General features: G+C 58.7%; 1 protein-coding gene across 2 annotated transcripts; it reads left to right on the plus strand.

Annotated features, from left to right (window-relative positions):
- The first annotated feature begins 1,720 nt into the window (after window positions 1-1,720).
- On the plus strand, window positions 1,721-21,208 carry SLC44A2 (solute carrier family 44 member 2). 2 transcript variants are annotated; one of them, XM_054051872.1, is made up of 22 exons: window positions 1,721-1,809; window positions 4,884-4,932; window positions 5,394-5,467; window positions 6,222-6,306; window positions 6,632-6,716; window positions 7,274-7,387; window positions 7,471-7,531; window positions 8,203-8,326; window positions 8,931-9,014; window positions 9,252-9,364; window positions 9,537-9,668; window positions 10,625-10,724; window positions 10,814-10,906; window positions 11,982-12,066; window positions 12,831-13,093; window positions 13,169-13,263; window positions 14,608-14,711; window positions 15,054-15,127; window positions 15,691-15,761; window positions 15,896-15,984; window positions 16,967-17,051; window positions 20,424-21,208. In XM_054051872.1, the coding sequence occupies exons 1-22, from the start codon at window positions 1,773-1,775 to the stop codon at window positions 20,528-20,530; spliced, it is 2,124 nt and encodes a 707-aa protein (XP_053907847.1). In that variant the 5' UTR covers window positions 1,721-1,772; the 3' UTR covers window positions 20,531-21,208. The 2 variants fall into 2 exon arrangements, with proteins under 2 accessions (XP_053907847.1, XP_053907846.1); XM_054051871.1 differs by lacking the exon at window positions 20,424-21,208 and adding an exon at window positions 18,632-19,886.
- The last annotated feature ends 4,944 nt before the right edge of the window (window positions 21,209-26,152 follow it).

Genomic DNA, 26,152 nt, shown 5'->3' on the forward strand with positions numbered 1-26,152 from the left:
CCCCCGTGGAGGCCCCGCCCAGGGGAGGGGGCGTGGTCAGAGACAAGCCCCGCCCCCAAGCGAACCTCACCACTCAATTACATCACTTTTATGGGCGTGGCTATGATTAAATCCCACCCACTGTGGGCGTGGCCAGAGCCGCCCCGCGACTGTTGGCGCGCGTCCATAAAAACAGTTACATCAATCAAAGGAGGCGTGGCTAACGTCAAGCCACGCCCACAAATGAGCATATCCAACCCCACCCCCGCCCGGAGATCGCGGCCATTGGCGCGCGCGCCCTCAGTGGGCGCGGCCAGAGCAATAACCCCACCCCTTAGTGGGCGTGTCCATAAGAAGGCCACACACCCCTCGCCGGCACCGCCCGATCCGCCCCGCGCATCCCGGGGCCCCCCGAGCCCCCCCCGCCGTGGAGACCCCCCCCCACCATGGGCCCCCCTCCCGCCGTGGGGCGCCCCCCCGCGGGCAACGACCAACACGACGGCGCTTACGGTAACGGGGAACGGACCCCCCTACCCGGCACCCCTAAACCTCCAACCCCCCCCCAATGGGGTCCCTGCACCCCCAGACCCTCAGAGCCCCCCCACACCGGCGGTCCCTGCATCCCCAAACCCCCCCAATGGGGTCCCTGCACCCCCAGACCCTCAGAGCCCCCCCACATCGGGAGTCCCTGCACCCCCAAACCCCCCCAATGCGGTCCTTGCACCCCCAAACCCCCCACACCGGGGGTCCCTGCACCCCCAGACCCTCAGAGCCCCCTCCCACGGGGGGTCCCTGCACCCCCAAAACCCCTCAATGGGGTTCCTGCACCCCCAGACCCCCCAGACCCTCCTATAACATGGGGTCCTGCACCCCCAGACCCCTCCATTGGGGTCCCTCCACCTCCAGACTCCCCAGACCCCCCTCAATGGGGGTCCCTGCACCCCCAGAATCCCAAAGCCCCATTCATGGCCACCAGAGTTCTCTCCGTGGCCCAAAGTCCTGTTCGTGGCCCCCAGAGCCCCATCTGTGGCCCCCAAAGCCCCATTTGTGGCCACCAGAGCCCCATCCGTGGTCCCCAAAGCCCCATTCGTGGCCACCAGAGTCCGTCTGTGGCCACCAAAGGCCCGTCTGTGGCCACCAAAGCCCCATCCGTGGCCACCAGAGCCCCATTCGTGGCCACCAGAGCCCCATTTGTGGCCACCAAAGCCCCATTTGTGGCCACCAGAGCCCTGTCCGTGGCCACCAGAGTTTTCTTCGTGGCCCAAAGTCCTGTTTGTGGCCCCCAGAGCCCCATTTGTGGCCCCCAGAGCCCCATTTGTGGCCACCAGAGCCCCATCTGTGGCCACCAGAGTCCCATTTGTGGCCACCAGAGCCCCATCTGTGGCCACCAGAGCCCTATTCATGGCCACCAGAGCCCCATCTGTGGCCACCAGAGCCCCATTCGTGGCCACCAGAGCCCCATCTGTGGCCACCAGAGTCCCATTTGCGGCCACCAGAGCCCCATCCGTGGCCACCAGAGCCCCAGTCATGGCCACCAGAGCCCTGTCCGTGGCCACGATCCCCATTCGTGGCCACCAAAGTCCTATTCGTGGCCCAAATCTCCATTCGTGGCCATCAGAGCCCCATTCGTGGCCACCACAGGCGCCGTTAAAGCGCGCGCTTTGGGCTCCTGAGGCTGAAGGGGCCCAACGGGGGGCGGGAACGGCCCTGAGGGGGCGGGAACTCTATTGGGCGGGAACGGCCCTGAGGGGGCGCTGTGGGGCGGGAACAGCTGTGGGGCAGGAACGAGCGCCATGGGGGGACAGCGGGAAAACTACTACGGGAAACACGGTGAGGGGCGGCTGTGGGGCGGCTGTGGGGCAGGAGCGGCCGTGGGAAGAAGTTGTGGGGCAGAAGCGGCCGTGGGGCGGCTGTGGGGCGGCTGTGGGGTAGGAGCGGCCGTGGGAAGTTGTGGGGCGGCTGCGGGGCAGAAGCGGCCGTGGGGAGTTGTGGGGCAGCGGCTGTGGGGCAGAAGCGGCCGTGGGGAGTTGTGGGGCAGCGGCTGTGGGGCAGGAGCGGCCGTGGGAAGTTGTGGGGCGGCTGCGGGGCAGAAGCGGCCGTGGGGAGTTGTGGGGCAGCGGCTGTGGGGCAGAAGCGGCCGTGGGGAGTTGTGGGGCAGCGGCTGTGGGGCAGGAGCGGCCGTGGGAAGTTGTGGGGCAGCGGCTGTGGGGCAGGAGCGGCCGTGGGAAGTTGTGGGGCAGCGGCTGTGGGGCAGAAGCGGCCGTGGGAAGTTGTGGGGCGGCTGTGGGGCAGGAGCGGCCGTGGGAAGTTGTGGGGCGACTGTGGGGCAGGAGTGGCCGTGGGGCGGCTGTGGGGCAGGGCCTGCTGACAGAATCTGTGGGGCAGGAGCCGCCGTAGGGAGTTGTGGGGCAGCAGCTGCCATGGGGCAGCTGTGGGGCAGGAACCACTGTTGGAATCTGTGGCACAGAGGTGGCCGTGGGGCAGGGCCGCTGTCAGAATCTGTGGGGCAGGGACACCGTCAGCTGCTTGTTGTGGGGCGGGGGCTGCTGTCAGAATCTATGGGGCAGGGGATGCCGTGGGGCAGAGGGGGAACCGAGACCCCAAAATGGGGCGAAAAGGGGAGAAAATGGAGCAAAACAAAACCAAAACAAAAGCGAAAGTGGCACTGGGGGGCACCAGTATGGGGGGGGGAACTGGGACTGGGAGGCTCCGCCCCTCTCTAACCACCCGACTGGTTAATTGCCGGTTAATTGCTGGTTAGTGGCGGGTAAAGCTTAACCAGTACTGACCGGTTCTGCTGCTGCCGGGGGGGGGGGGGGGGGGGAGGGGAAGGGACGGGACGGGACCCACAGGGGCAGCTCTGAGCCCCCCAAGTGCCCCCCAGACCGAGGAGTCCCTCTGTGGGGCAGCTCTGAGCCCCTCAAGTGTTCCCCAGACAGAGGGGTCCCTCTATGGGGCAGCTCTGAGCCCCCCAAGTGCCCCCCAGACCGAGGGGTCCCTCTGTGGGGCAGCTCTGAGCCCCTCAAGTGTTCCCCAGACAGAGGGGTCCCTCTATGGGGCAGCTCTGAGCCCCCCAAGTGCCCCCCCAGTCCGAGGGGTCCCTCTGTGGGGCAGCTCTGAGCCCCCCAAGTGTTCCCCAGACCGAGGGGTCCCTCTGTGGGGCAGCTCTGAGCCCCCCAAGTGCCCTCCCAGACGGAGGGGTCCCTCTATGGGGCAGCTCTGAGCCCCCCAAGTGTTCCCCAGACCGAGGGGTCCCTCTATGGGGCAGCTCTGAGCCCCCCAAGTGCCCCCCAGACCGAGGGGTCCCTCTGTGGGGCAGCTCTGAGCCCCTCAAGTGTTCCCCAGACAGAGGGGTCCCTCTATGGGGCAGCTCTGAGCCCCCCAAGTGCCCCCCCAGTCCGAGGGGTCCCTCTATGGGGCAGCTCTGAGCCCCCCAAGTGTTCCCCAGACCGAGGGGTCCCTCTGTGGGGCAGCTCTGAGCCCCCCAAGTGTTCCCCAGACTGAGGGGTCCCTCTGTGGGGCAGCTCTGAGCCCCCCAAGTGCCCTCCCAGACGGAGGGGTCCCTCTATGGGGCAGCTCTGAGCCCCCCAAGTGCCCTCCCAGACTGAGGGGTCCCTCTATGGGGCAGCTCTGAGCCCCCCAAGTGTTCCCCAGACCGAGGGGTCCCTCTATGGTGCAGCTCTGAGCCCCCCAAGTGCCCTCCCAGATGGAGGGGTCCCTCTATGGGGCAGCTCTGAGCCCCCCAAGTGTTCCCCAGACTGAGGGGTCCCTCTGTGGGGCAGCTCTGAGCCCCCCAAGTGTTCCCCAGACCGAGGGGTCCCTCTATGGGGCAGCTCTGAGCCCCCCAAGTGTTCCCCAGACCGAGGGGTCCCTCTCTGGGGCAGCTCTGAGCCCCCCAAGTGTTCCCCAGACCGAGGGGTCCCTCTATGGGGCAGCTCTGAGCCCCCCAAGTGTTCCCCAGACCGAGGGGTCCCTCTGTGGGGCAGCTCTGAGCCCCCCAAGTGTTCCCCCACCCTATAAATAACCCCAACCTCAGCGTCTCTTGGGCTCCACCTCAATCCCAAATTAGTTTCTTGTTTGTTTTCATTCCCTTCTCTTCGTTCCTTCTCTTCGTTTCTGCTTTCATTCTCTTCATTCCCTTTTCTTTTTTCCCTTTTCTTTGTTCCCTTCTCTTTGTTCTTTTCTGTTCGGTCCTTCATTTTCTTCTCTTTATTCCCTTCTCTTCATTCCTTTCTCTTCATTTCCTTCTCTTTGTTTTTTCTCTTCTTCCTCTGTCGTCCCTTCCCTTCCCTTCCCTTCCCTTCCCTTCCCTTCCCTTCCCTTCCCTTCCCTTCCCTTCCCTTCCCTTCCCTTCCCTTCCCTTCCCTTCCCTTCCCTTCCCTTCCCTTCCCTTCCCTTCCCTTCCCTTCCCTTCCCTTCCCTTCCCTTCCCTTCCCTTCCCTTCCCTTCCCTTCCCTTCCCTTCCCTTCCCTTCCCTTCCCTTCCCTTCCCTTCCCTTCCCTTCCCTTCCCTTCCCTTCCCTTCCCTTCCCTTCCCTTCCCTTCCCTTCCCTTCCCTTCCCTTCCCTTCCCTTCCCTTCCCTTCCCTTCCCTTCCCTTCCCTTCCCTTCCCTTCCCTTCCCTTCCCTTCCCTTCCCTTCTTCCTTTTCGTTCCTCATCTTCGTTCCCTTCTCTTCATTCCTTCTCTTTGCTCCTTCTCTCATTCTTTTTTTGTTCCTTCTCTCATCCTCTCCTCTCCTCTCCTCTCCTCTCCTCTCCTCTCCTCTCCTCTCCTCTCCTCTCCTCTCCTCTCCTCTCCTCTCCGTCCCTTTTCTCGTCCCTTCTCTTTGTTCCCTGCTCCTCATTCTTTCTCTTTGTTCTCTTCTCTCGTTCTCATCTCTTCTCGTTCCTTCTCCGTCTCCGCAGGAACTCCACAGAAATATGACCCAACGTTCCGAGGTCCCGTCTACGACAGGTGGGGGAGACCCCTCGGGAGGCACCGCACTCTGTCCTCACGTGTCCGTCCCCATCTCCATCCTCTCTGTCCCACCTCCCACGTGTCCGTCCCCATCTCCGTCCCCTCTGTCCCACCTCCCACGTGTCCATCCCCATCTCTGTCCCCTCTGTCCCACCTCCCACGTGTCCATCCCCATCTCTGTCCCCTCTGTCCCACCTCCCACGTGTCCATCCCCATCTCCGTCCCCTCTGTCCCACCTCTGACGTGTCCGTCCCCATCTCTGTCCCCTCTGTCCCATCTCCCACACGTCCATCCCCATCTCCGTCCCCTCTGTCCCATCTCCCACACGTCCATCCCCATCTCCGTCCCCTCTGTCCCATCTCCCACGTGTCCGTCCCCATCTCTGTCCCCTCTCCCATCTCCCACATGTCCGTCCCCATCTCCGTCCCCGCCATGTTCCGCTGCTGTTTCCTCCGCAGGAGCTGCACGGACGTCGTGTGCTGTGTGGTGCTGCTGGCGGCCATCATTGCTTACGTGCTGGTCGGTGTGGTGGGTACGTCGCATCGCGCTGGGCCGCGGGCTCGCGCCTTATGGGGGGAAAGGGAATGTCACACCGTGCTGGGCCGCGGGCTCGCGCCTCACGGGGGGAACGGGAATGTCACACCGTGCTGGGCCGCGGGCTCGCGCCTTATGGGGGGAAAGGGAATGTCACACCGTGCTGGGCCGCGGGCTCGCGCCTCCGGGGGAAACGGGAATGTCACACAGTGCTGGGCCGCGGGCTCGCGCCTCATGGGGGGGGAACGTGAATGTCACACCGTGCTGGGCCGCAGGCTCGCGCCTCACGGGGGGGAACGGGAATGTCACACAGTGCTGGGCCGCGGGCTCGCGCCTCACGGGGGGGGAACGTGAATGTCACACCGTGCTGGGCCGCAGGCTCGCGCCTCACGGGGGGGGAACGTGAATGTCACACCGTGCTGGGCCGCAGGCTCGCGCCTCACGGGGGAAACGGGAATGTCACACAGTGCTGGGCCGCGGGCTCGCGCCTCACGGGGGGGAAAACGGGAATGTCACACCGTGCTGGGCCGCGGGCTCGCGCCTCACGGGGGGAACGGGAATGTCACACCGTGCTGGGCCGCGGGCTCGCGCCTCCGGGGGAAACGGGAATGTCACACAGTGCTGGGCCGCGGGCTCGCGCCTCACGGGGGGGAACGGGAATGTCACACCGTGCTGGGCCGCGGGCTCGCGCCTCACGGGGGGGAACGGGACCGTCATGGGCTCTGACAGCCGTGGTGGCGTTTCCCCTCCAGCCTGGACCCACGGAGACCCTCGCAAAGTCATTTACCCGACCGACAGCCGCGGGCGGTTCTGCGGCCAACAGGGAACGGCCAACGCGTACGTAGGGGGTGGGGCCAGAGCGGGGGAGGGGGATGGGACGTGGCCCACGATGGGTTTGAGAAGAGGCTTCGTTGGGTTGGGTTGAGTGGAGTCGGGTTGGGTTGAGTCGGGTTGGGTTGAGTCGGGTTGGGTTGAGTTGGGTGGAGTTGAGTTGAGTTGGGTTGAGTGGAGTTGGGTTGGATGGGGGTGGGTTGGGTTGGATGGGGTCGGGGTGGGTTGGGTTGGGTCGCTTTGGTTTGCTTTGCTGTTGGTGTCGGGACTCCCTCGTGGCGCTGCCGTGGGCTGAGGTGGGTCCCATCATGGCCAATGGTTTCCTCTTCAGGAACAAACCCTTCCTCTTCTACTTCGACATCGTCAAGTGCGCGAGTCCCTCCGTCCTCGTGACGTTCCAGTGTCCGACGACACAGGTGCCGCTCTTTGGGGTTCCCTTTGCCGTTTCCCCCCTTTGGGGTTCCCTTTGCCGTTTCCCCCCTTTGGGGTTCCCTTTGCCGTTTCCCCCCTTTGGGGCTCCCTTTGCCGTTTCCTCCCTTTGGGGCTCCCTTTGCCGTTTCCCCCCTTTGGAGTTCCCTTTGCCGTTTCCCCCCTTTGGGGTTCCCTTTGCCGTTTCCCCCCTTTGGGGTTCCCTTTGCCGTTTCCTCCCTTTGGGGTTCCCTTTGCCGTTTCCCCCCTTTGGGGCTCCCTTTGCCGTTTCCCCCCCTTTGGAGTTCCCTTTGCCGTTTCCCCCCTTTGGGGTTCCCTTTGCCATTTCCTCCCTTTGGGGTTCCCTTTGCCGTTTCCTCCCTTTAGGGTTCCCTTTGCCGTTTCCCCCCTTTGGGGTTCCCTTTGCCATTTCCTCCCTTTGGGGTTCCCTTTGCCATTTCCTCCCTTTGGGGTTCCCTTTGCCATTTCCCCCCTTTGGGGCTCCCTTTGCCATTTCTGTGCCGAGAGGCTCCGTTTCACCCCTCAGACGACTCTTCTCCTGCAGATCTGTGTCCGCCGCTGCCCCGATCGCTATTTGACGTTGCTGACGGCGCCGGCGGCCAACGAGATGGATTATTACCGCCAGTTCTGCGTCTCCGGTGCCCAAACGACGTCGAAGGTGAGGCCGTGGGGCCGCGGGGTCGCTATTCCCTCTGGCGACGCCGACATCCGCCCACCGCGCGGCTCCGTGTCCCCTCGCAGGCGCCGCTGGAGCTCTTGAGGGACAAGGAGTGCCCGGCCATGCTCATCCCCAGTACTCCCCGTATGTCCGTGGCGCTAACGAGGCGCAGCGTTAACGAGCTCTGGGGCTCATCAGGCCGTTACGGGGAGAAGATGTGGCAGTGTTGGGGGGTTGGAGGCTCTCGGTTGGGTTTCTCGGGGGCTGATGTGGGTTTGGGACCACTGAGATGGGGGGCGTAGGGTTGAGGGGGGTCAGTTTGGGGTCTGTTTGTGTCAGTTTGGGGTTGTTTGGGGTTGATATTGGTTGGGTTGGGTTGGGATTGGCTGAGTTGGTTTGGGGTCAGTTTGGGGTCGGTTTGGGGTCAGTTTTGTGTTGGTTTGGGGTCGGTTTGTGGTTGGTTTTGGTTTTGGGTTGGTTTGGGGTTGGTTTTGGGTCAGTTTGGGATTGGTTTGGGGTGGTTTGGGGTCGGATGGGGGTCAGTTTGGTTTTGGTTGGGTTTGGGGTTGGGTTTGGGGTTGGGTTTGGGGTTGGTTTGGGGTCGGTTTGGGGTTGGATTTGGGTCGGTTTGGTTTTGGTCGGTTTGGTTTTGGTCGGTTTGGTTTTGGTTGGGTTTGGGGTTGGGTTTGGGGTCGGTTTGGGTTGGTTTTGGGTCAGATTGGGGTCAGTTTGGGGTTGGTTTTGGTTGGTTTTGGGTCGGGTCAGGGTCAGTTTGGGGTCGGTTTGGCTGACGCCGCCGTGCGCCGCCTCCGCAGTTCTGCGCCGCTGCTTTCCCGCCCTTCGGGCCCAACAGGGTGTGGTCATGGTGGGCAATCAAACCACCTACGATGACGGCCGCGGCCACCGCCGCAACGTCACCGATCTCCTGGAAGGCGCCAAGTGAGTCCTCGGGGCTGCGGATCCCCTCCAACCACCGCCGCTCCACCGGAGCCGCCCCCGGGGCGGAGCCAGAGGGAAAGGGGGGTGGAAGGGACCTCCACGCACGGATGGATCCAAACGCCAATGGGCACAGACCCCTCCCACTGGAGAGCCCTTCCAACCCAATGCCACCCAACTCAACCCCACTGTACTCAACTCAACCCAACCGTACCCAACCCAACCCAACCCAACCCAACCCAACTCAACTCAACCCAACTCAACTCAACCCAACTCAACTCAACCCAACTCAACTCAACCCAACTCAACTCAACCCAACCCAACTCAACCCAACTCAACTCAACCCAACTCAACCCAACCCAACCCAACTCAATCCAACTCCACTCAGCCCAACTCCACTCAGCCCAACTCAACCCAACTCAACCCAACCTGACTTAACGCAACTCAATCCAACCCAACTCAGCCCGATCCAACCCACTCACTCCAACTCAACCCCAACCCAACTCAACTCATCCCGACCCAACTTAACTTGACTTCAACCCAACCCCTTCCACACTTCCCTTCCCACCGCTTCCTGCTCCACCCGCGCTTCCTCTTCTTCTTCCAGGAAAGCCAACGTGGTGCTGGAGGCGCGGCAGTTGGCCATGAAGATCTTTGAGGACTACACGGTGTCGTGGTATTGGATAATCATGTGAGCAGCCATGAAGCTCCTGCATCTCTTCTGCCCAATCTGGTGTCCCTTCCACCCCAACGGAGCTCGAGGTGGCCCAAAGCCCCTGAGAACCTTTGCCGCTCCGTCTGCTCCATCTCCTCCTCCATCCGCCATTCCCAGTTTCGGAGGTCGCCATGTGGTTAAAGCATGAGAAGAGGAGGAACGCGGTGGGATGGCGGTGGGTTCTGACCCCCAGTGGCCTTTGTCTCTCCGCAGAGGCCTCGTCATCGCTATGGTGATCAGCCTGATCTTTGTCGTCCTGCTCCGCTTCGTGGCCGGGATCATGGTCTGGGTGATGATCGTCATGGTCGTCCTGGTCCTCGGCTACGGTGAGCGACCATGAGTATCTCTTTCCCATCTCCGGTGGGATTTGGTGGAGGAAAGTTCTCCCATAGAGTCCTTCTGGACGTCTTCTCCCTCCGCCGGTGGCGTTGGGCGGGGGAGCTCTCGGCACCTCCGTTTCCTGGTGCCGATCCGGGCGTTGCCGCCTTTGTCCCGTAGGGATCTTCCACTGCTACATGGAATACGCCAAACTGCGGGGGACGGCCGGCTCCGACGTCTCCTTGAAGGACATCGGCTTCCAGACCGACCTCCGCGTGTACCTGCACCTGCGGCAGACGTGGTTGGCCTTCCGTGAGTCCGCGCTCTCCGCTGGCAGTGGGGCGGGAACAACACCCTTTCCTCCTCCGGCTTTTTCCGATGCTTCTTGGGTCTCCGGTTCTTCTTTTTCTGTTTCTGATTTTTTTCTTTCTTTGTCTTTTTCCACTTCTTCTTTTTTTGCTGTTTTTTTTCCTACTTTTTCTTCTTCTTTTTCCACTGTTTCTTTTTCCATTGCTTTTTCTTTTTCCACTTCTTTTTCTTTTGCTATTCCTTCTCTTTTTATTTCTTCTTTTTAGGCTTCTTGTTTTTTCGTTTTTTTTTGGCTCTTTCTTCATTTTCCGATTCTTCTTCTTTTTCCATTTCTTTTTGTTTTTCCATTTCTTGTTTTTCTGCTTCTTTTTGTTTTTCTGCTTTTTTTCCCACTTCATTTTGTTTTTTTCTTCTCCTTTTCCCCCTCTCCTTTTCCCCCTCTCCCTTTTTCTCCTTTTCTTTTTTCTCCTTTTTTTCCTCTTTTTTGTTCTTTATTTCTTTCCTTCTCATTTTTTGTTCCCGTTCTCCCCCTCCTCCTCCTCAGCAGTTTCTCCGCTGCCACGGTCGCGCTGAGGCCCTTCCTCCTCCTCTTCCTCCTCCTCTTCCTCCTCCTCTTCCTCCTCCTCTTCCTCCTCCTCTTCCTCCTCCTCTTCCTCCTCCTCTTCCTCCTCCTCTTCCTCCTCCTCTTCCTCCTCCTCTTCCTCCTCCTCTTCCTCCTCCTCTTCCTCCTCCTCTTCCTCCTCCTCTTCCTCCTCCTCTTCCTCCTCCTCTTCCTCCTCCTCTTCCTCCTCCTCTTCCTCCTCCTCTTCCTCCTCCTCTTCCTCCTCCTCTTCCTCCTCTTCCTCCTCCTCCTCTTCCTCCTCCTCCTCCCCCGCGGTTGTCGTTGTTGGTTGTCCCGACGCGTCTCTCTCTCTCTCTCTCTCTCTCTCTGTTTTTCGTCGCCGCCGTTGTCTGCGCAGTGGTGATGGTGTCGGTGCTGGAGGCGGTGGTGCTGTTGGTTCTGGTGTTCCTGCGGCGCCGCATCATGGTGGCCATCGCGCTCATCGAGGAGTCGGGCAGGTCTGGGGCTGCGGCGCCCGCGGGGGAACCTTCGCAGAGGGGGCGTCCTCCGGGGGCTCCTCCTGACGGGGCTTTGGCCGTCGCGACAGGGCCGTTGCTCACGTCATGACGTCTCTGCTCTTCCCGTTGGGGACCTTCTTTCTGCTCTGCCTCTGCCTCGGCTTTTGGGCCACCACCGCTGTGTATCCTTCCACCTTCGGCGCCTCCCGAGGGACCTCCGGATGGGAAGAGGGAACGGGGGACCTCCGGGGGGATGAGGGGACCTCCGGGGGGATGAGGGGACCTTCAGGGGGTGAGGGGACCTCCAGGGGGATGAGGGGACCTCCAGGGGGTGAGGGGACCTCCGGGGGGATGAGGGGACCTCCGGGGGGATGAGGGGACCTTCAGGGGGTGAGGGGACCTCCAGGGGGATGAGGGGACCTCCAGGGGGTGAGGGGACCTCCGGGGGGATGAGGGGACCTCCGGGGGGATGAGGGGACCTCCAGGGGGTGAGGGGACCTCCAGGGGGTGAGGGGACCTCCAGGGGGATGAGGGGACCTCCAGGGGGATGAGGGGACCTCCAGGGGGTGAGGGGACCTCCAGGGGGATGAGGGGACCTCCAGGGGGATGAGGGGACCTTCGGGGGGATGAGGGGACCTCCGGGGGGATGAGGGGACCTTCAGGGGGTGAGGGGACCTCCAGGGGATGAGGGGACCTCCAGGGGGTGAGGGGACCTTCAGGGGGTGAGGGGACCTCCAGGGGGATGAGGGGACCTCCGGGGGGATGAGGGGACCTTCAGGGGGTGAGGGGACCTCCAGGGGGATGAGGGGACCTTCAGGGGGTGAGGGGACCTTCAGGGGGTGAGGGGACCTTCAGGGGGTGAGGGGACCTCCAGGGGATGAGGGGACTTCCAGAGGGATGAGGGGACCTCCAGGGGATGAGGGGACTTCCAGAGGGATGAGGGGATCTCCAGAGGAGGGGGTGATTTCCAGAGAAAAGAGTGATCTCCAGAGGGAAGGGATGATCTCCATAGTGGGGTTGGATGGGTCTTGGAGCTCCTGATCCTGTGGGACACATCTCTGCCCGTGGGGTCAGATCTGGATGGGCTTTGAGGTCCCTTCCCACCCCACCATCCCATGGAACCCACCATGGTCAGGACCTCCGAGTTGACCTTCCAACAGAAGTTGGGGTAGAAAAGCCATCGCAGACCCCACCCGCTCCGGAGCTTCTCCTCCAGGAGGTCCTAAAATGGCTTCTCCTTAACCACCCGCTCGTCAGCTTCCTGTCCACCTCCAACGAAGCCGTCTACAAAGTCTTCAACGAAAGCGTCTGTCCGTTCTCGGGGCAATCGTGTGACCCGGAGGTGAGGAACTCGCGGACCTCCTCCCAGTGAGGGCATTGAGCTTCCGGAGCTCTTCCCGTTGCACTTCCACCTTCCAAACACGTTCATGGCGCGTCCTTGTTCTTCTGGGACACCTTTCTTGGGCCTGAGCCACTCCCACCGGGCAGGAGAAGGTCTCCAGAATGGCTTTGGGTCAACTGGAAGATGCTCTAATCAACCTGGTGGCCCCCTTCCAGCTGTTGAGCCATTATGAGACAGGAGAAGGCCTCCAGGACGGCCTTGGGTTGACTGGAAGACACTGGTCAACCTGGTAGCCCACGTTCCACTCCCACCAGATAGGAGAAGGCCTTCCGGATGGCTTTGGGTCAACTGGAAGATGCTCTAATCAACCTGGTGGCCCCTTTCCAGCCGTTGAGCCATCATGAGACAGGAGAAGGCCTTCTGGATGGCTTTGGGTTGACTGGAAAACGCTCTGGTCAACCTGGTAGTTCATGTTCCACCCGCACCGGGCAGCAGAAGGCCGTCCGGATGGCTTTGGGTCAACTGGAAGATGCTCTGGTCAACCTGGTGTCTCATGAGCCACTGCCACCAGACAGGAGAAGGCCTCCAGGATGGCCTTGGGTTGACTGGAAGACGCTCTGGTCAACCTGGTAGTCCATGTTCCACCCCCACCAGACAGGAGAAGGCGTTCCGGATGGCTTTGAGTTGACTGAAGACGCTCTGATCAACCTTCCGTTCCCTTTTCTGACCACCCCAACGCTCTCCCATCTCTTCTCCTCCTCCAGACCTTCAACACGACCAACGTCACGCGCTTCTGCCCCGACGCTCAGTGCCTCTTCGCTTTCTATGGGGGCGAAACCTCGTACCACAAAGCCCTCATCGCTCTCCAGTTCTTCAACCTCTTCATGTTCTTCTGGTTGGCCAACTTCGTCCTGGCGTTGGGGCAGGTGACGCTGGCCGGCGCCTTCGCCTCTTACTATTGGGCCTTCAAGAAACCCGACGACATTCCCGCTTTCCCGCTCTTCTCCGCCTTCGGACGAGCGCTCCGGTGGGTGTCCCTCAAAGAGGGTTTGGGAGGAGCGACCTCGAGGTTGTCTTCTCCTGAGGAGAACGTCTCTCGTAGGTACCACACGGGGTCGTTGGCCTTCGGGTCCCTCGTCCTCGCCGTCGTCCAAATTATCCGCGTGGTGTTGGAGTACCTCGATCACAGGCTGAAGGGTAACGAGGGGACAGGCGGGGGGACAATGAGGGGACAGACGAGGTGACAAACGTGACAAACGGGGGGACAAAGGAGGGGACAAAGGGGACAGACGAGGGGACAAAGGAGGGGACAAAGGAGGGGACAAAGGAGGGGACAATGAGGGGACAGTGAGGGGACAAAGGAGGGGACAAAGGGGACAAAGGAGGGGACAAGGAGGGGACAAGGAGGGGACAAATGAGGGGACAAGGAGGGGACAAAGGAGGGGACAATGAGGGACAAATGAGGGGACAATGAGGGGACAAACGAGGGGACAATGAGGGGACAAAGGAGGGGACAAAGGAGGGGACAATGAGGGGACAATGAGGGACAAATGAGGGAACAAATGAGGGGACAATGAGGGGACAAACGAGGGGACAGTGAGGGGACAAATGAGGGGATAGTGAGGGGACGAATGGGTATAAATGAGGGGACAAATGAGGGGACAATGAGGGACAAATGAGAGGACAAAGGAGGGGACAAAGGAGGGGACAAAGGAGGGGACAAAGGAGGGGACAAAGGAGGGGACAGGAGGGGACAAATGAGGGGACAAATGAGGACATATGAGGGGACAAAGGGGACAAATGAGGGGACAATGAGGGGACAAATGAGGGCACAAATGGGACAAACGAGGGGACAATGAGGGGACAATGAGGAACAAATGAGGGGACAATGAGGGACAAATGAGGGGACAATGAGGGGACAAAGGGGACAATGAGGGACAAACGAGGGGACAATGAGGGGACAAATGAGGACAAAGGAGGGGACAAACGAGGACAAATGAGGGGACAATGAGGGGACAATGACAGGACAAACGAGGACAAAGGAGGGGACAATGAGGGACAAACGAGGGGACAAACGAGGGGACAATGAGGGGACAATGAGGACAAACGAGGACAAAGGAGGGGACAAACGAGGACAAATGAGGGGACAGTGAGGGGACAAATGAGGGGACAAAGGAGGGGATAAAGGAGGTGACAAAGGTGTGGGTTTTCCTTCTGAGCCCTTTGGGCCGACGCTGGTGGTGGTTCCCCTCTTTGGGCAGAGGATGTTGGGGCTCTTCTGGAGATCTTTGCCGCCCGGAGGTGGTCGGTGGGGGCGGGGCCGCAGGGACGGGGCGGGGCTTCCACCTGGAGCCAGGGGGGGCGTCCGTTGGCGGTGGGTTGGACCCACCAGAAGTGTGGGAAGATCCCGTTGTCTGTCGTGGTTTTGGCGTCTCGGAGAAGCCGTTGGGGTGGAGACCGCGATGGGAGATCACCGCATCTCCTTAAGGACAGGAAATTGGTGGCTTTGGGTCCTCACCTTCTCCCATCGCCTTCTTTCAGCGGCGGAGAACAAATTGGCCAAATTCCTCTTGGGTTGTCTCAAGTGTTGCTTTTGGTGCCTCGAGAAGTTCATCAAATTCCTCAACCGCAACGCTTACATCATGGTAAGAGCGGTGGAGTCCTCTCCAGCCCTTCCGGGTCCCTTTTTGGGCATCTTTGGTGGTCGCTGAGGACCACATCTCCTGTGGGAGATGGAGAAACGGTCCAAGAAAACGAAGCTCTTCAGTGTTTCCCGACCGCAGCGCTCGGATTGAGGAGACGTCTCCGCTGGGTTTGGGGCTTCAGCTCATGGGGTCCAACCTCTGGATGAAGGACCTCTTCCAGGGTGGGGTTTGACCCCGAGATGGGGGTGAACGGGGCCCAATCCAGAGCGGTGGGTTGAGGAAACGTGAGCGGTGGGTTCCTCTCGGTCTTCTCCATCTCGGAATTGTTTGGATTCATTGCAGATCGCTGTCTACGGCACCAACTTCTGCACCTCGGCCAGAAACGCCTTCTTCCTCCTCATGAGGAACATCATCAGGTGAGAGCGCGGTGGAGCCCCTCTCGAACAGGGGGTGGGGTTGGGTGGGGTTGAGTTGGGTTGAGTTGGGTTGGGTTGAAAGGGGCCTCAAGGATGATCCACATCCAACTTCGCACGGGATGAGGGGCTCCAAGAGTTGGAAGGGACCTCAAAGATGATCCCAATCCAACCTTGCACTGGATAAAAGTCTCCAAGAGTCTGGGGTTGGAAAGGGCCTCAAAGATGATCCGGATCCAACCTTCTATGGGATGAAGGGCTCCAAGAGTTTGGGTTGGAAGGGACCTCAAAGATGATTAAGATCCAACCTTTTATGGGATAGAAGGTTCCAAGAGTTTGGGTTGAGAGGGATCTCAAAGATGATCCCGATCCAACCTCCTACGGGATAAGGGGCTCCGAGAGTTTGGGGTCGGGAGGTCCCACCCTTGTCTCTTCCACTCTTTCCTGGTGTTTCTCCCCATCTTTCCATGCGCTGTCGCTTGTGCCCCTCTGGATTCGTGGTGGGGACGAGACGGACATGGATTCGAGGAGGCGGACACGGATCTTCTTCTCCTTCTCTTTTCCAGAGTGGCCGTTTTGGATAAAGTCACCGATTTCCTCTTCTTTCTCGGCAAACTCCTCATCGTGGGAAGCGTCGGTGAGTGCCGCTCACCGGAGGGTTCTCCTCCACGGAGACCTTCTCACCTCCCACCCCATGAGACCCATCCTTCAGGGTCGGTGTCCGGGTGGTTTCCGCCGTTCTTCTGCCCAACGGTGTCGGTGCTTTTGCAGGAATTCTCGCCTTCTTCTTCTTCACCCATCGGATCAAACTGGTGGAGGACGCGGCGCCGTCCCTCAACTACTACTGGGTCCCCATCCTGGTGAGACGCTTCCACCTCTCGGAGGCGTTTGGGAGGGACGGAAGGAGATCCTCAGCGGGAATCCACCTCCGTTCGCCATTGCTCAAAGGGTCGTGGGAGGGGTGGGTTGGAAGGGATCTCAAAGCCCCTCCAGATCCACCTCTGTGGGCACAAACACCTTCTCACCACGTTTCATGGGAGGAGAACCGTGGAACCATGGGATGGATGGGTTGGGAGGGATCTCAGAGCCCCTCCAGATCCACCTCTGTGGGCACAAACACCTTCTCACCACATTCCATGGCAGGAGAACTGTGGAACTATGGGATGGATGGGTTGGAAGGGACCTCAAAGCCCCTCCAGATGTTCCCCCGTGGTCAGGGACCCCTCCCGGTGGCTCTGGTTCCTCCGATCTCCATCCAACGTGGCCTTCAACCTCTCCAAGATGTGGAGCCGCCACCGCTGCTCGGGCTCAACCCCTTCCAGGGCCTCTCCACCCTCCCAGGAGAACGTTTCTCCCCAAGATTTCCCGTCAACGTCCCCTCCTGCAGCTCCAAACTCTTCTCCTCGTCCTCCCCACACTGAACCCCCTCCCCGGCATCCCTGGACGCCCTTCCCACACTGGAGACTGCTCAAAGGTCTCCTCAGAGCCTTCTCCTCTCCGTCTCTGTCCTCCGACGGGAGGTTCTCCGGCTCTTGGATCTTCTCCGTGCTCTCCTCCGCCTTCGTTCTAAGGAGGTTCTTTGTTGGAGATGTTTTCACCTTCGCGGTCACAATGAGGTCTTTGTTTTGGCCTTTTTGGGCACAGGGACGTCGCGTCCCTCCCGTCTTGGCTTCCATCCACCCTTCTCCTCACTGAGGTCCTTTGTCCTCCATCCAACTGCTCCAAACAGTCCTTCTTTGTTGGTTTCTCCTCTTGGGAACTTGAGGTTCCTCAGGATTTCCTTCTCCCGGATGAGGCGTCGGTGGTTGAGGTCCCACCGTGACCGCACCGTTTCTCTTCCAGACGGTGATTGTGGGTTCGTACCTCATCGCTCACGGCTTCTTCAGCGTCTACGGGATGTGTGTGGACACCCTCTTCCTCTGCTTCTGTAAGTGCTCACCTCGGGGTTAGAGGCGTCGGATGGGTTGGAAGGGACCTCAGAGCCCCTCCAGATCCACCTCTGTGGGCACAAACACCTTCCCACCACGTTCCATGGCAGGAGAACCGTGGAACCATGGGATGGATGGGTTGGAAGGGACCTCAAAGCCCCTCCAGATCCACCTCCGTGGGCACAAACACCTTCTCACCACGTTCCATGGCAGGAGAACCGTGGAACCATGGGATGGATGGGTTGGGAGGGACCTCAAAGCCCCTCCAGATGTTCCTCCGTGGGCACAAACACCTTCTCACCACGTTCCATGGCAGGAGAACCGTGGAGCTGTGGGATGGATGGGTGTGGAGGGACCTCAAAGCCCCTCCAGATCCATTTCCGTGGGCACAAACTTTTTCTCACCATGTTCCATGAGAGGAGAACTGTGGAACCATGGGATGGATGGGTTGGGAGGGACCTCAAAGCCCCTCCAGATCCACCTCTGTGGGCACAAACACCTTCCCACCACGTTCCATGGCAGAAGAACCGTGGAACCATGGGATGGATGGGTTGGAAGGGACCTCAGAGCCCCTCCAGATGTTCCCCCGTGGTCAGGGACCCCTCCCGGTGGCTCTGGTTGCTCCGATCTCCATCCAACGTGGCCTTCAACCCCTCCGGGGATGTCGTCCCGTCCCCCCCGACAATCCTCCTCCCGAGGTGGGACCCCTCCAGCGTTGGCCGAGGTTGGGTTTTGCTCCATCGCCCGTGGTCTCCACACGGGTTTTCTCCTCCCGTTTCCGGTTTTCTCTCCACTTTTTCTCGTGTCCTCTCACTTTTTTTGCCGTTTCCTCCTGCGTTTTGCTGCTTTTCTCCCACTTTTTGCTGATTTTCTCCCACTTTTTATTGTTTTTCCACCTTTCTCCCACTTTTTGTTGGTTTTATCCCACTTTTCTCCCACTTTTTGCTGTTTTCCCCCAACTTTTCTCCCACTTTTTTTTGGTTTTCTCATCGTTTTTGCTGGGTTTCCCCTAATTTTTCCACTTTCCTCCCCCTTTTTTTGACCATTTCCTGCCCTTTTTGGACCATTTCCTCCCTCTTTTTTACCCTTTCCTCCCCTTTTTAACCATTTCTTCCCCCTTTTTTAACCTTTTCCTTCTTTTCTTGACCATTTTCCTCCTCTTTTTTAACCTTTTCCTCCCCCTTTTTAACCATTTTCTCCCCCTTTTTTGACCATTTCCTCCCCTTTTTAACCATTTCCTTCCCCTTTTTAACCTTTTCTTCCCCCTTTTTGACCATTTCCTCCCCCTTTTTGACCATTTCCTCCCCCTTTTTGACCGTTTCCTCCTCCTTTGGGACCATTTCTTCCCCTTTTTGACCGTTTCCTCCCCCTTTGGGACCGTTTCCTCCCCCTTTTTGACCATTTCCTCCCCGTTTCGGTGCTTTGGCCTTGGTGGAACCCGACTCTGACTGACTCCGATTTCCCTTTCTCTTCCTCCTCGCCCTTTCCTCGCCCCTTCCTCTCTCTCTCTCCCTTTCCCGCCTCTTCCCTCCTGCTCTCCGGCCGCGGTTCCGCTCTTCCCGCCTTCTCTCGGCCAAAGGTGAAGATCTGGAGAGGAACGATGGATCCCAGGAGAGACCTTACTTCATGTCCCCCGCCTTGAGCCGGATCCTGCTGAAGGGGCCCCCGGAGCCCCCCAAAAGCGCCGACGCCCAAGGATAGGGGACGCTTCCGGCGCCGCATCGCCGAACGCCGTTCCCCGACCCAACGGCACAACCCCACCCCCTCGGATGCTCCTCAAAGCCTCCTTCCTCGGCTCAATCCCTTCCTGCCCACTCCTCCAAATCCCCGCCGGGGTCTCGGGGGTTGGCAGAGCCCGGCGAGGACCGGAGCAGCCGGGAAGCACCGGGAACGCGCGCCGCGAGCGTTGGGTTTCGCTTTGAAGTTGAGATGTTGGGAAGTGGGAGCCGTGCGGGAGCTGCTCGGTGGTTCCACCGATGGCACTGTGGGTTCAGCAGCCGAACGCCGAGCTCGGCGCCGTTTCCTTCTCGTTTAGACCTTTGCTTCCCACTTCCTTGAGCCCCTTCCACTCTACTCGGAGCCGCTTCCTTCTCCATGGAACCTCTTCCCTCTCCAAACTCCACCCAAAGCCTCTTGGGCTCTTCGTTGCCTTTTCAGGGCTCCTCGTTCCGTTTTTTTGGGTTCCTCGTTCCCTTTTTAGGGCCCCTCATTCCCCTTTTTGGCTTCTTCTTCCCATTTTTGGGCCCCTCATTGCCTTTTTTTGGGCTATTTGTTCAATTTTGGGGCTCCTCGTTGCGTTTTTGGAGCTCCAAAATTGCCTTTCTTGGGGCTATTTGTTCAATTTTTGGACTTCTCATGGCATTTTTGGGCTCCTCATTGCCTTTTTTGGGTTATTTGTTCAGTTTTTGGTCTCCCCGTTGCCTTTTTTGGGCTATTTGTTCAGTTTTTGACTCCTCATTGCCTTTTTTGGGCTCCTCGTTGCCTTTCTTTGGGCTATTTGTTCAATTTTTGGACTTCTCATGGCATTTTTGGGCTCCTCATTGCCTTTTTTGGGCTCCTCATTGCCTTTTTTGGGCTATTTGATCAGTTTTTGGTCTCCCCGTTGCCTTTTTTTGGCTATTTGTTCAGTTTTTCAGCTCCTCATTACCTTTTTGGGGCTCCTCGTTGCCTTTTTTGGTCTCCCCGTTGCCTTTTTTGGGCTATTTGTTCAGTTTGGGGCTCCCCGTTGCCTTTTTTGGGCTATTTGTTCGGTTTTTGACTCCTCGTTGCCTTTCTTTGGGCTATTTGTTCAATTTTTGGACTCCTCGTGGCATTTTTGGGCTCCTCGTTGCCTTTTTTGGGCTCCCCCTTGCTTTTTGGGGGCTATTTGTTCAGTTTTTGGGCTCCTCGTTGCCTTTTTTGGGCTTTTCATTGCCTTTTTTGGGCTATTTGTTCAGTTTTTGGTCTCCTCATTACCTTTTTGGGGCTCCTCATTGTCTTTTTTGGGCTATTTATTCAGTTTTTGGTCTCCTCATTGCCTTTTTTGGGCTCCTCGTTGCTTTTTTTGGGCTATTTGTTCAGTTTTTGGGCTCCTCATTGCCTTTTCTCGGCTATCTGTTCAGGTTTTGGTCTCCCCGTTGCCTGTTTTGGGCTATTTGTTCAGTTTGGGGGCTCCTCATTGCCTTTTTTGGGCTCTTTGTTCAGGTTTTGGGCTCCTCATTGCCTTTTTTGGTCTCCTCGTTGCGTTTTTTGGGCTCCTCATTGCCTTTTTTGGTCTCCCCGTTGCCTTTTTTCGAGCTATGTGTTCAGGTTTTGGTCTCCCCGTTGCCTGTTTTGGGCTCTTTGTTCAGTTTCGGGGCTCCTCGTTGCCACTGGGCGCCTTCTCTTTGCAGTGGAAGACCTGGAGCGCCACGACGGCTCAGCCGAGAAGCCCTATTTCATGTCTCCTGACCTGAAGAAGCTCCTCAAGAAGACGAACAAAGGCCAACCAGACGCCTAAATCCACTCCGCGCCGCCTTCCGCGCTCCGGATAACACTCCACATCGTTCATCCCACCGGGAAAATCGCCTTAAGGAGCCGGAGCCGCGCTCACCTCGACCCTGCGGTGGGTGGGAATCATTAGGAGGATGGATTGATTAATTAATTACTCAACCTTTAATCATTAGCTCTGCTAACGAAGGATCCCATTGATCCCGGCCAACGCGGAGCCGGCGATTCCCAGCGCAGGCGCTGATCGAACGGCAGAATTCCCGCTTCCGACGCCAAATGGGGTTTAATTGGAGTCGTTAATTGTGTTTTCGATGGATTTGATTGGGTTCAGGCGGTTCCTTGAGGTGCTTTTTGGTCACAGCCTTCGCGTCTTTAATTGGAGTGGGAGCCGGAGGGACGGAATCCTCGGCTCCGCCTCCGAGCTCTGCGCCCGCGGTAGTGAACCCCTTTGGGCTTGGGGGACACTTTGTACGTAGCTCAGGTTTTAGGGTCATTTTAGGTGATTTTCAGCAAACCAAAAGACACGAGATTGCCTTTTACGCCCTTCGTTTTATAGTCTCGTTCTCCTTTTTGGGCTCCTGATTTCCCCTTTTTGGCTCCTCATTCCCTTTTTGGGCTCCTCATTCCCCTTTTGGGCTCCTCATTCCCCTTTTTGGCTCCTCATTCCCCTTTTTGGCTCCTCATTCCCCTTTTGGGCTCCTCATTCCCCTTTTTGGCTCCTCATTCCCTTTTTGGCTCCTCATTCCCCTTTTTGGGCTCCTCATTCCCCTTTTTGGGCTCCTCATTCCCCTTTTTGACTTCTCATTCTCCTTTTTTGGGCTCCTCATTCCCCTTTTGGGCTCCTCGTTCCCCTTTTTGGCTCCTCATTCCCCTTTTTTGGGCTCCTCATTCCCCTTTTTTGGGCTCCTCATTCCCCTTTTTGACTTCTCATTCTCCTTTTTTGGGCTCCTCATTCCCCTTTTTGGCTCCTCATTCCCCTTTTTGGCTCCTCATTCCCCTTTTTGGGCTCCTCATTCCCCTTTTTGACTTCTCATTCCCCTTTTTTGGGCTCCTCATTCCCCTTTTGGGCTTCTCATTCCCCTTTTTGGCTCCTCATTCCCCTTTTTGGCTCCTCATTCCCCTTTTTGGGCTCCTCATTCCCCTTTTTGACTTCTCATTCCCCTTTTTTGGGCTCCTCATTCCCCTTTTGGGCTCCTCGTTCCCTTTTTGGCTCCTCATTCCCCTTTTTTGGGCTCCTCATTCCCCTTTTTTGGGCTCCTCATTCCCCTTTTTGGGCTCCTCTTTGCCTCTTGGATCCGTGGAGGGGAATTTCTGTACATAGTTCAGTTTTTTAGGTCGATTTTAGGTGATTTTCCAGAAGCCAAAGGACACGAGGACGCCTTTTATACCCTTCGGTGCCAAAACCGACTCTTTCCCATCAAACCCCAATTTCTCCCCATCAAACCCCAATTTCTCCCCATCAAACCCCAATTTCTCCCCATTCAACCCCAATTTCTCCCCGTCAAACCCCAATTTCTCCCCATCAAACCCCAATTTCTTCCCATTAAACCCTAATTTCACCCCATTAAACGCAAATTTAACCCCATTAAACCCCAATTTCACCCCTTAAACCCCAATTTCTCCCCATTAAACCCCAATTTCACCCCATCAAACCCTGATTTCACCCCATTCAACCCAAATTTCATCCCCTTAAACCCCAATTTCTCCCCATTAAACCCCAATTTCACCCCCTTAAACCCCAATTTCTCCCCATTGAACCCAACTTTCACTCCATTAAACTCAAATCTCTCCCCATCAAACCCCAATTTCACCCCCTTAAACCCCAATTTCTCCCCATTAAACCCAACTTTCACTCCATTAAACCCCAATTTCACCCCATCAAACCCTGATTTCACCCCATTCAACCCAAATTTCATCCCCTTAAACCCCAATTTCTCCCCATTAAACCCAACTTTCACTCCATTAAACCCCAATTTCACACCATCAAACCCCAATTTCTCCCCATTAAACCCAAATTTCACCCCCTTAAACCCCAATTTCTCCCCATTCAACCCAACTTTCACTCCATTCAACCCCAATATAACCCCATTAACCCCCACTTTCCCCCCATTGATCGCCGGGCGATTCCCCAAGTGTTCGTTTGGGCTGAAAGTTGAGGGTTTTGGCTGCTGTTTTGGGCCTTTTCTTGTGCTTTGGCAGCGATGGTGGCGCCGACGCCGGTTCTGTGCGACGGAGGTGGATTTCTATCGGGAGTCATTAAAGGGTTGGGGTTTGGCCTCTCGGCTCCACTCGGTGCCGGCGCCGTTATTTCCGGCTCTTTGGGTCTATTTTGGTGCCGGAATGGGACGGGGGGAGAGGGGAAAGAGGAAAGGGAAGTGGGGAAGAGGAAGGGGAAAGAGATGAAGGAGAAGGGGGAAAGGGAAAAAGGGAAGAGGGAAAGGAGAAAGGGAAAAGAGGGAGGGGAAAAGGGAAGAGATAGAGAAAGGAGATGGAGAAAGGGAAGAGGGGAACGAGAAGGGGAAGGGGGAAAGGGAAAAAAGGGAAGAGGGGAAGGGAAAAAGGGAAAAGGGAGAGGGGAAGGAGAAGGGGAAAAGGGAAGAGGGAAAGGGAAAAAGGGAAGAGGGGAAGGGAAAAAGGGGAAAGGGGAAGGAGAAGGAAAAGGGGAAAGGGAAGAGAAGAAAAGGGAAAGGGGAAGAAAGGAAGGGGAAAGGGGGAATAGCGAAAGGGAAAAGGAAGAGGGGAAGGAGAAGGGGGAAGGGGAGAGGGAAGAGGGAAGGAAAAGGGGAAAAAGGGAAAGAGGGGAAACGGAATGAGAAGGGTAAGGGGAAAAGGGGAAGGGAAAGGGGGAAAAGGAAAGGGGAAGTGGGGAAGAGGGGAAGGGGAAAATGAGGAAAGGGGAAAAAGGAAAGGGGATGAAGGGGAAGAGCGGAAGGGGAAAGGGAAGTGGGGGAAGAGGAAGGGGAGAGGACAGACGGACAGACCCCGTCCCCACGTGACGTCACCACGCGCACCACGTGACCCTGTCCCACGTCGGCCCCGCCCCGTGACGTCACGGCCCGCGCCACGTGACCCACGCTCCCGCTCTGCCCCTGACGTCATGTGACCACGTTCTTCCCCCCATTCACCCCCCCTCGCGCGCTCCCATTGGCTCCGCCGCCCCCACGTGACCCCCGCCCCTCCTCTGACGTCACCGCGCTCCCGCTCAGCCCCGCGCCCTGGCGTCACGTGACCGCCGCGCTCCCCTCGGTTCCCGCGCGCCTCACGTGATCCCGCGCTCCCTTTTAGCCCCGCCCCCTGACGTCACCGCCCGCCGCGCGCTCCCCTCGGCTCCCGCGCGCTCCCATTAACCGCCGCCACCTCACGTGACCCCTTCAGCCCCGCCCCCTCTGACGTCACCCCGCTCCGCCGCGCGCCCATTGGCGCCGCCGCCCCCACGTGACACCCCCCGCACCGCCCCCCTTCCCCCCCCGCTCGCCGCTCGCCGCCCGCGGCCCCGGCTCGGCCTCAGGCCCGGGCCCCGCCGCCCCGGGAGCCGCCGCCGCCGCCGACCCCCCCTCCCCCAGCCCGGTAAGAGCCGCGAGGGGGGGTGGGGGGGGCCGGGACACCGACCGGGGAGGGTTTGGGGGTGGGGGGAGTCGGTAACCCGTCCCCTTCGCTTCCCGCCCATTGTGAGGAGCGACAAGATGGCGGCGGGGAGGGGGAGGCGGTGAATCCCCCTCATATCGCCCCCCCAACCTTTTCCCGCCGTTTTGGGGCTCTGCGCGCTTAAAAATGGCGGAGGGGGGGTGCGAATCCCGTGAGGGTTCCGCCCCCCCTTTTCCAACCTCTTTTGTTCCCCCCCGATTGTAAATGGGGGGAGAGGGCTTCCATTCACCCCTCTGAGACCCCCACGTCCGTTCCCCCCCGCCACCCCATAAGGGGGGGGTGTCTCAAAGTGCCCCCCCTTTTTGTTACCCCCTACGATTGTAAATGGGGGGGAGTGATTCACTCCTCTGAGACCCCCACGTTCCCCCCTTTTTGTTACCCCCCACGATTGCAAATGGTGGGGGGACACTGTGATTCACCCCTGTGAGACCCCCACGTTCCCCTCTGCACCCCATAAGGGGGGGTCTCAAAGTGCCCCCCCCTTTGTCGCCCCCACGATTGCAAATGGGGGGGTTGTGATTCACCTCTCTGAGACCCCCACGTCCCCCCTCACCCCATGAGGGGGGGTCTCAAAGTGCCCCCCCTTTTTGTTACCCCCCACAATTGCAAATGAGGGGGCTGTGATTCACCTCTCTGAGACCCCCACGTCCCCCCCTTTTTGTTCCCCCCACGATTGCAAATGGGGGGGGCTTCGATTCACCCCTCTGAGACCCCCACATCCTCCTCCCCGCTCCCCATAAGAGGGGGGGGTCTCAAAGTGCCCCCCTTTTGTTCCCCCCACGATTGCAAATAGGGACAGAGGGCTTCCATTCACCCCTCTGAGACCCCCATGTCCCCCCCTCACCCCATAAGGGGGGGTCTCAAAGTGCCCCCCCTTTTGTTCCCCCCACCGATTGCAAATGAGGGGGGAAAAGCTTCTAATTTGGGGGGGCTCAAAGTGCCCCCCCTCCACTTTTCCTTCTTTGCCAATGGGGGGAAAGGGGGGAATTGGGGGGAGGGGGGGCTGTGAATCCCCCCCCTTCAGACCCCACTCCCCATGATTGGGGGGGCTCCAAGTGCCCCCCCTTTTGTTCTCCCTACACTTTGGGGGGGGGGGGCTGCAATGGACCCCTTCCCATTTAATGTCTTAGACCCCCCCCTGTACCCCATAAGAGGGGGGTCTCAAAGTGTGTCCCCCCCTTTTCCCCATGGCTTTTGCTCTCCCTGCACTTCCAAATGCGGAGGAGGAAGGGAAGCTGAGGGGGGGTCCGCAATATTCACCCCCACAACCCCCCCCAGCTCGTGAGGGGGGGTCTCCAGGTGCCCCCCCTCCCCCTTTCCCCACCTCTTTGTTCTCCCTGCGCTTGCAAATGGCGGCGGGGGGGGGGGGGGATCCCTGAGAGGCCTTTGGGATTCTCCTGGTGAGGGGGGGGGCATGGGATTCCTTGGGATTGACACCCCCCCCCTTCCTTGGGATTGAGCCCCCCTTTCCTTGGGATTGACCCCCCCTTCCTTGGGATTGACCCCCCCCTCTTTCCTTGGGATTGACCACCCCCCCCCCCCCCCCCCGAGGGAATTCATCCCAGCGTCTCTCACTGCATCCCAGTTCTCCCATTGTCTTTTATTCTCTCTTCCACCCTTTCATTCCCGATTTCCCTCCATCGTTCATTCCAGTTTCCCCTCCCCTCTTTTATTCCTCCTTTTCCCCCTTTGGCTTTTATTCCTCCTTTTCTCTCCCCCATCTTTTATTCCTGCTCCCCCCCCAGTTCTTTATTCCCGCTTTCTCCCCATCTTTTAGTTCCACTTCCCCCATCTTTTAATCCCACTTCCCTGTCTTTCATTCCCGCTTTTTCCCTGTATTTCATTCCCACTTTCCCCCATCTTTCATTCCAGTTCCCCCCGTCTTTTATTCCCTCTTTTCCCCCCTTGTTTTTTCTTCCCCCTTTTCCCTCTTTGTCTTTTTTCCCCCTTTTCCCTCTGTCTTTAATTCCCCCTTTTCCCCCTTTTT

This window comes from Cuculus canorus, chromosome 30 (genome assembly GCF_017976375.1).
Source record: "Cuculus canorus isolate bCucCan1 chromosome 30, bCucCan1.pri, whole genome shotgun sequence".
NCBI classification, from domain to species: Eukaryota; Metazoa; Chordata; class Aves; order Cuculiformes; family Cuculidae; genus Cuculus; species Cuculus canorus.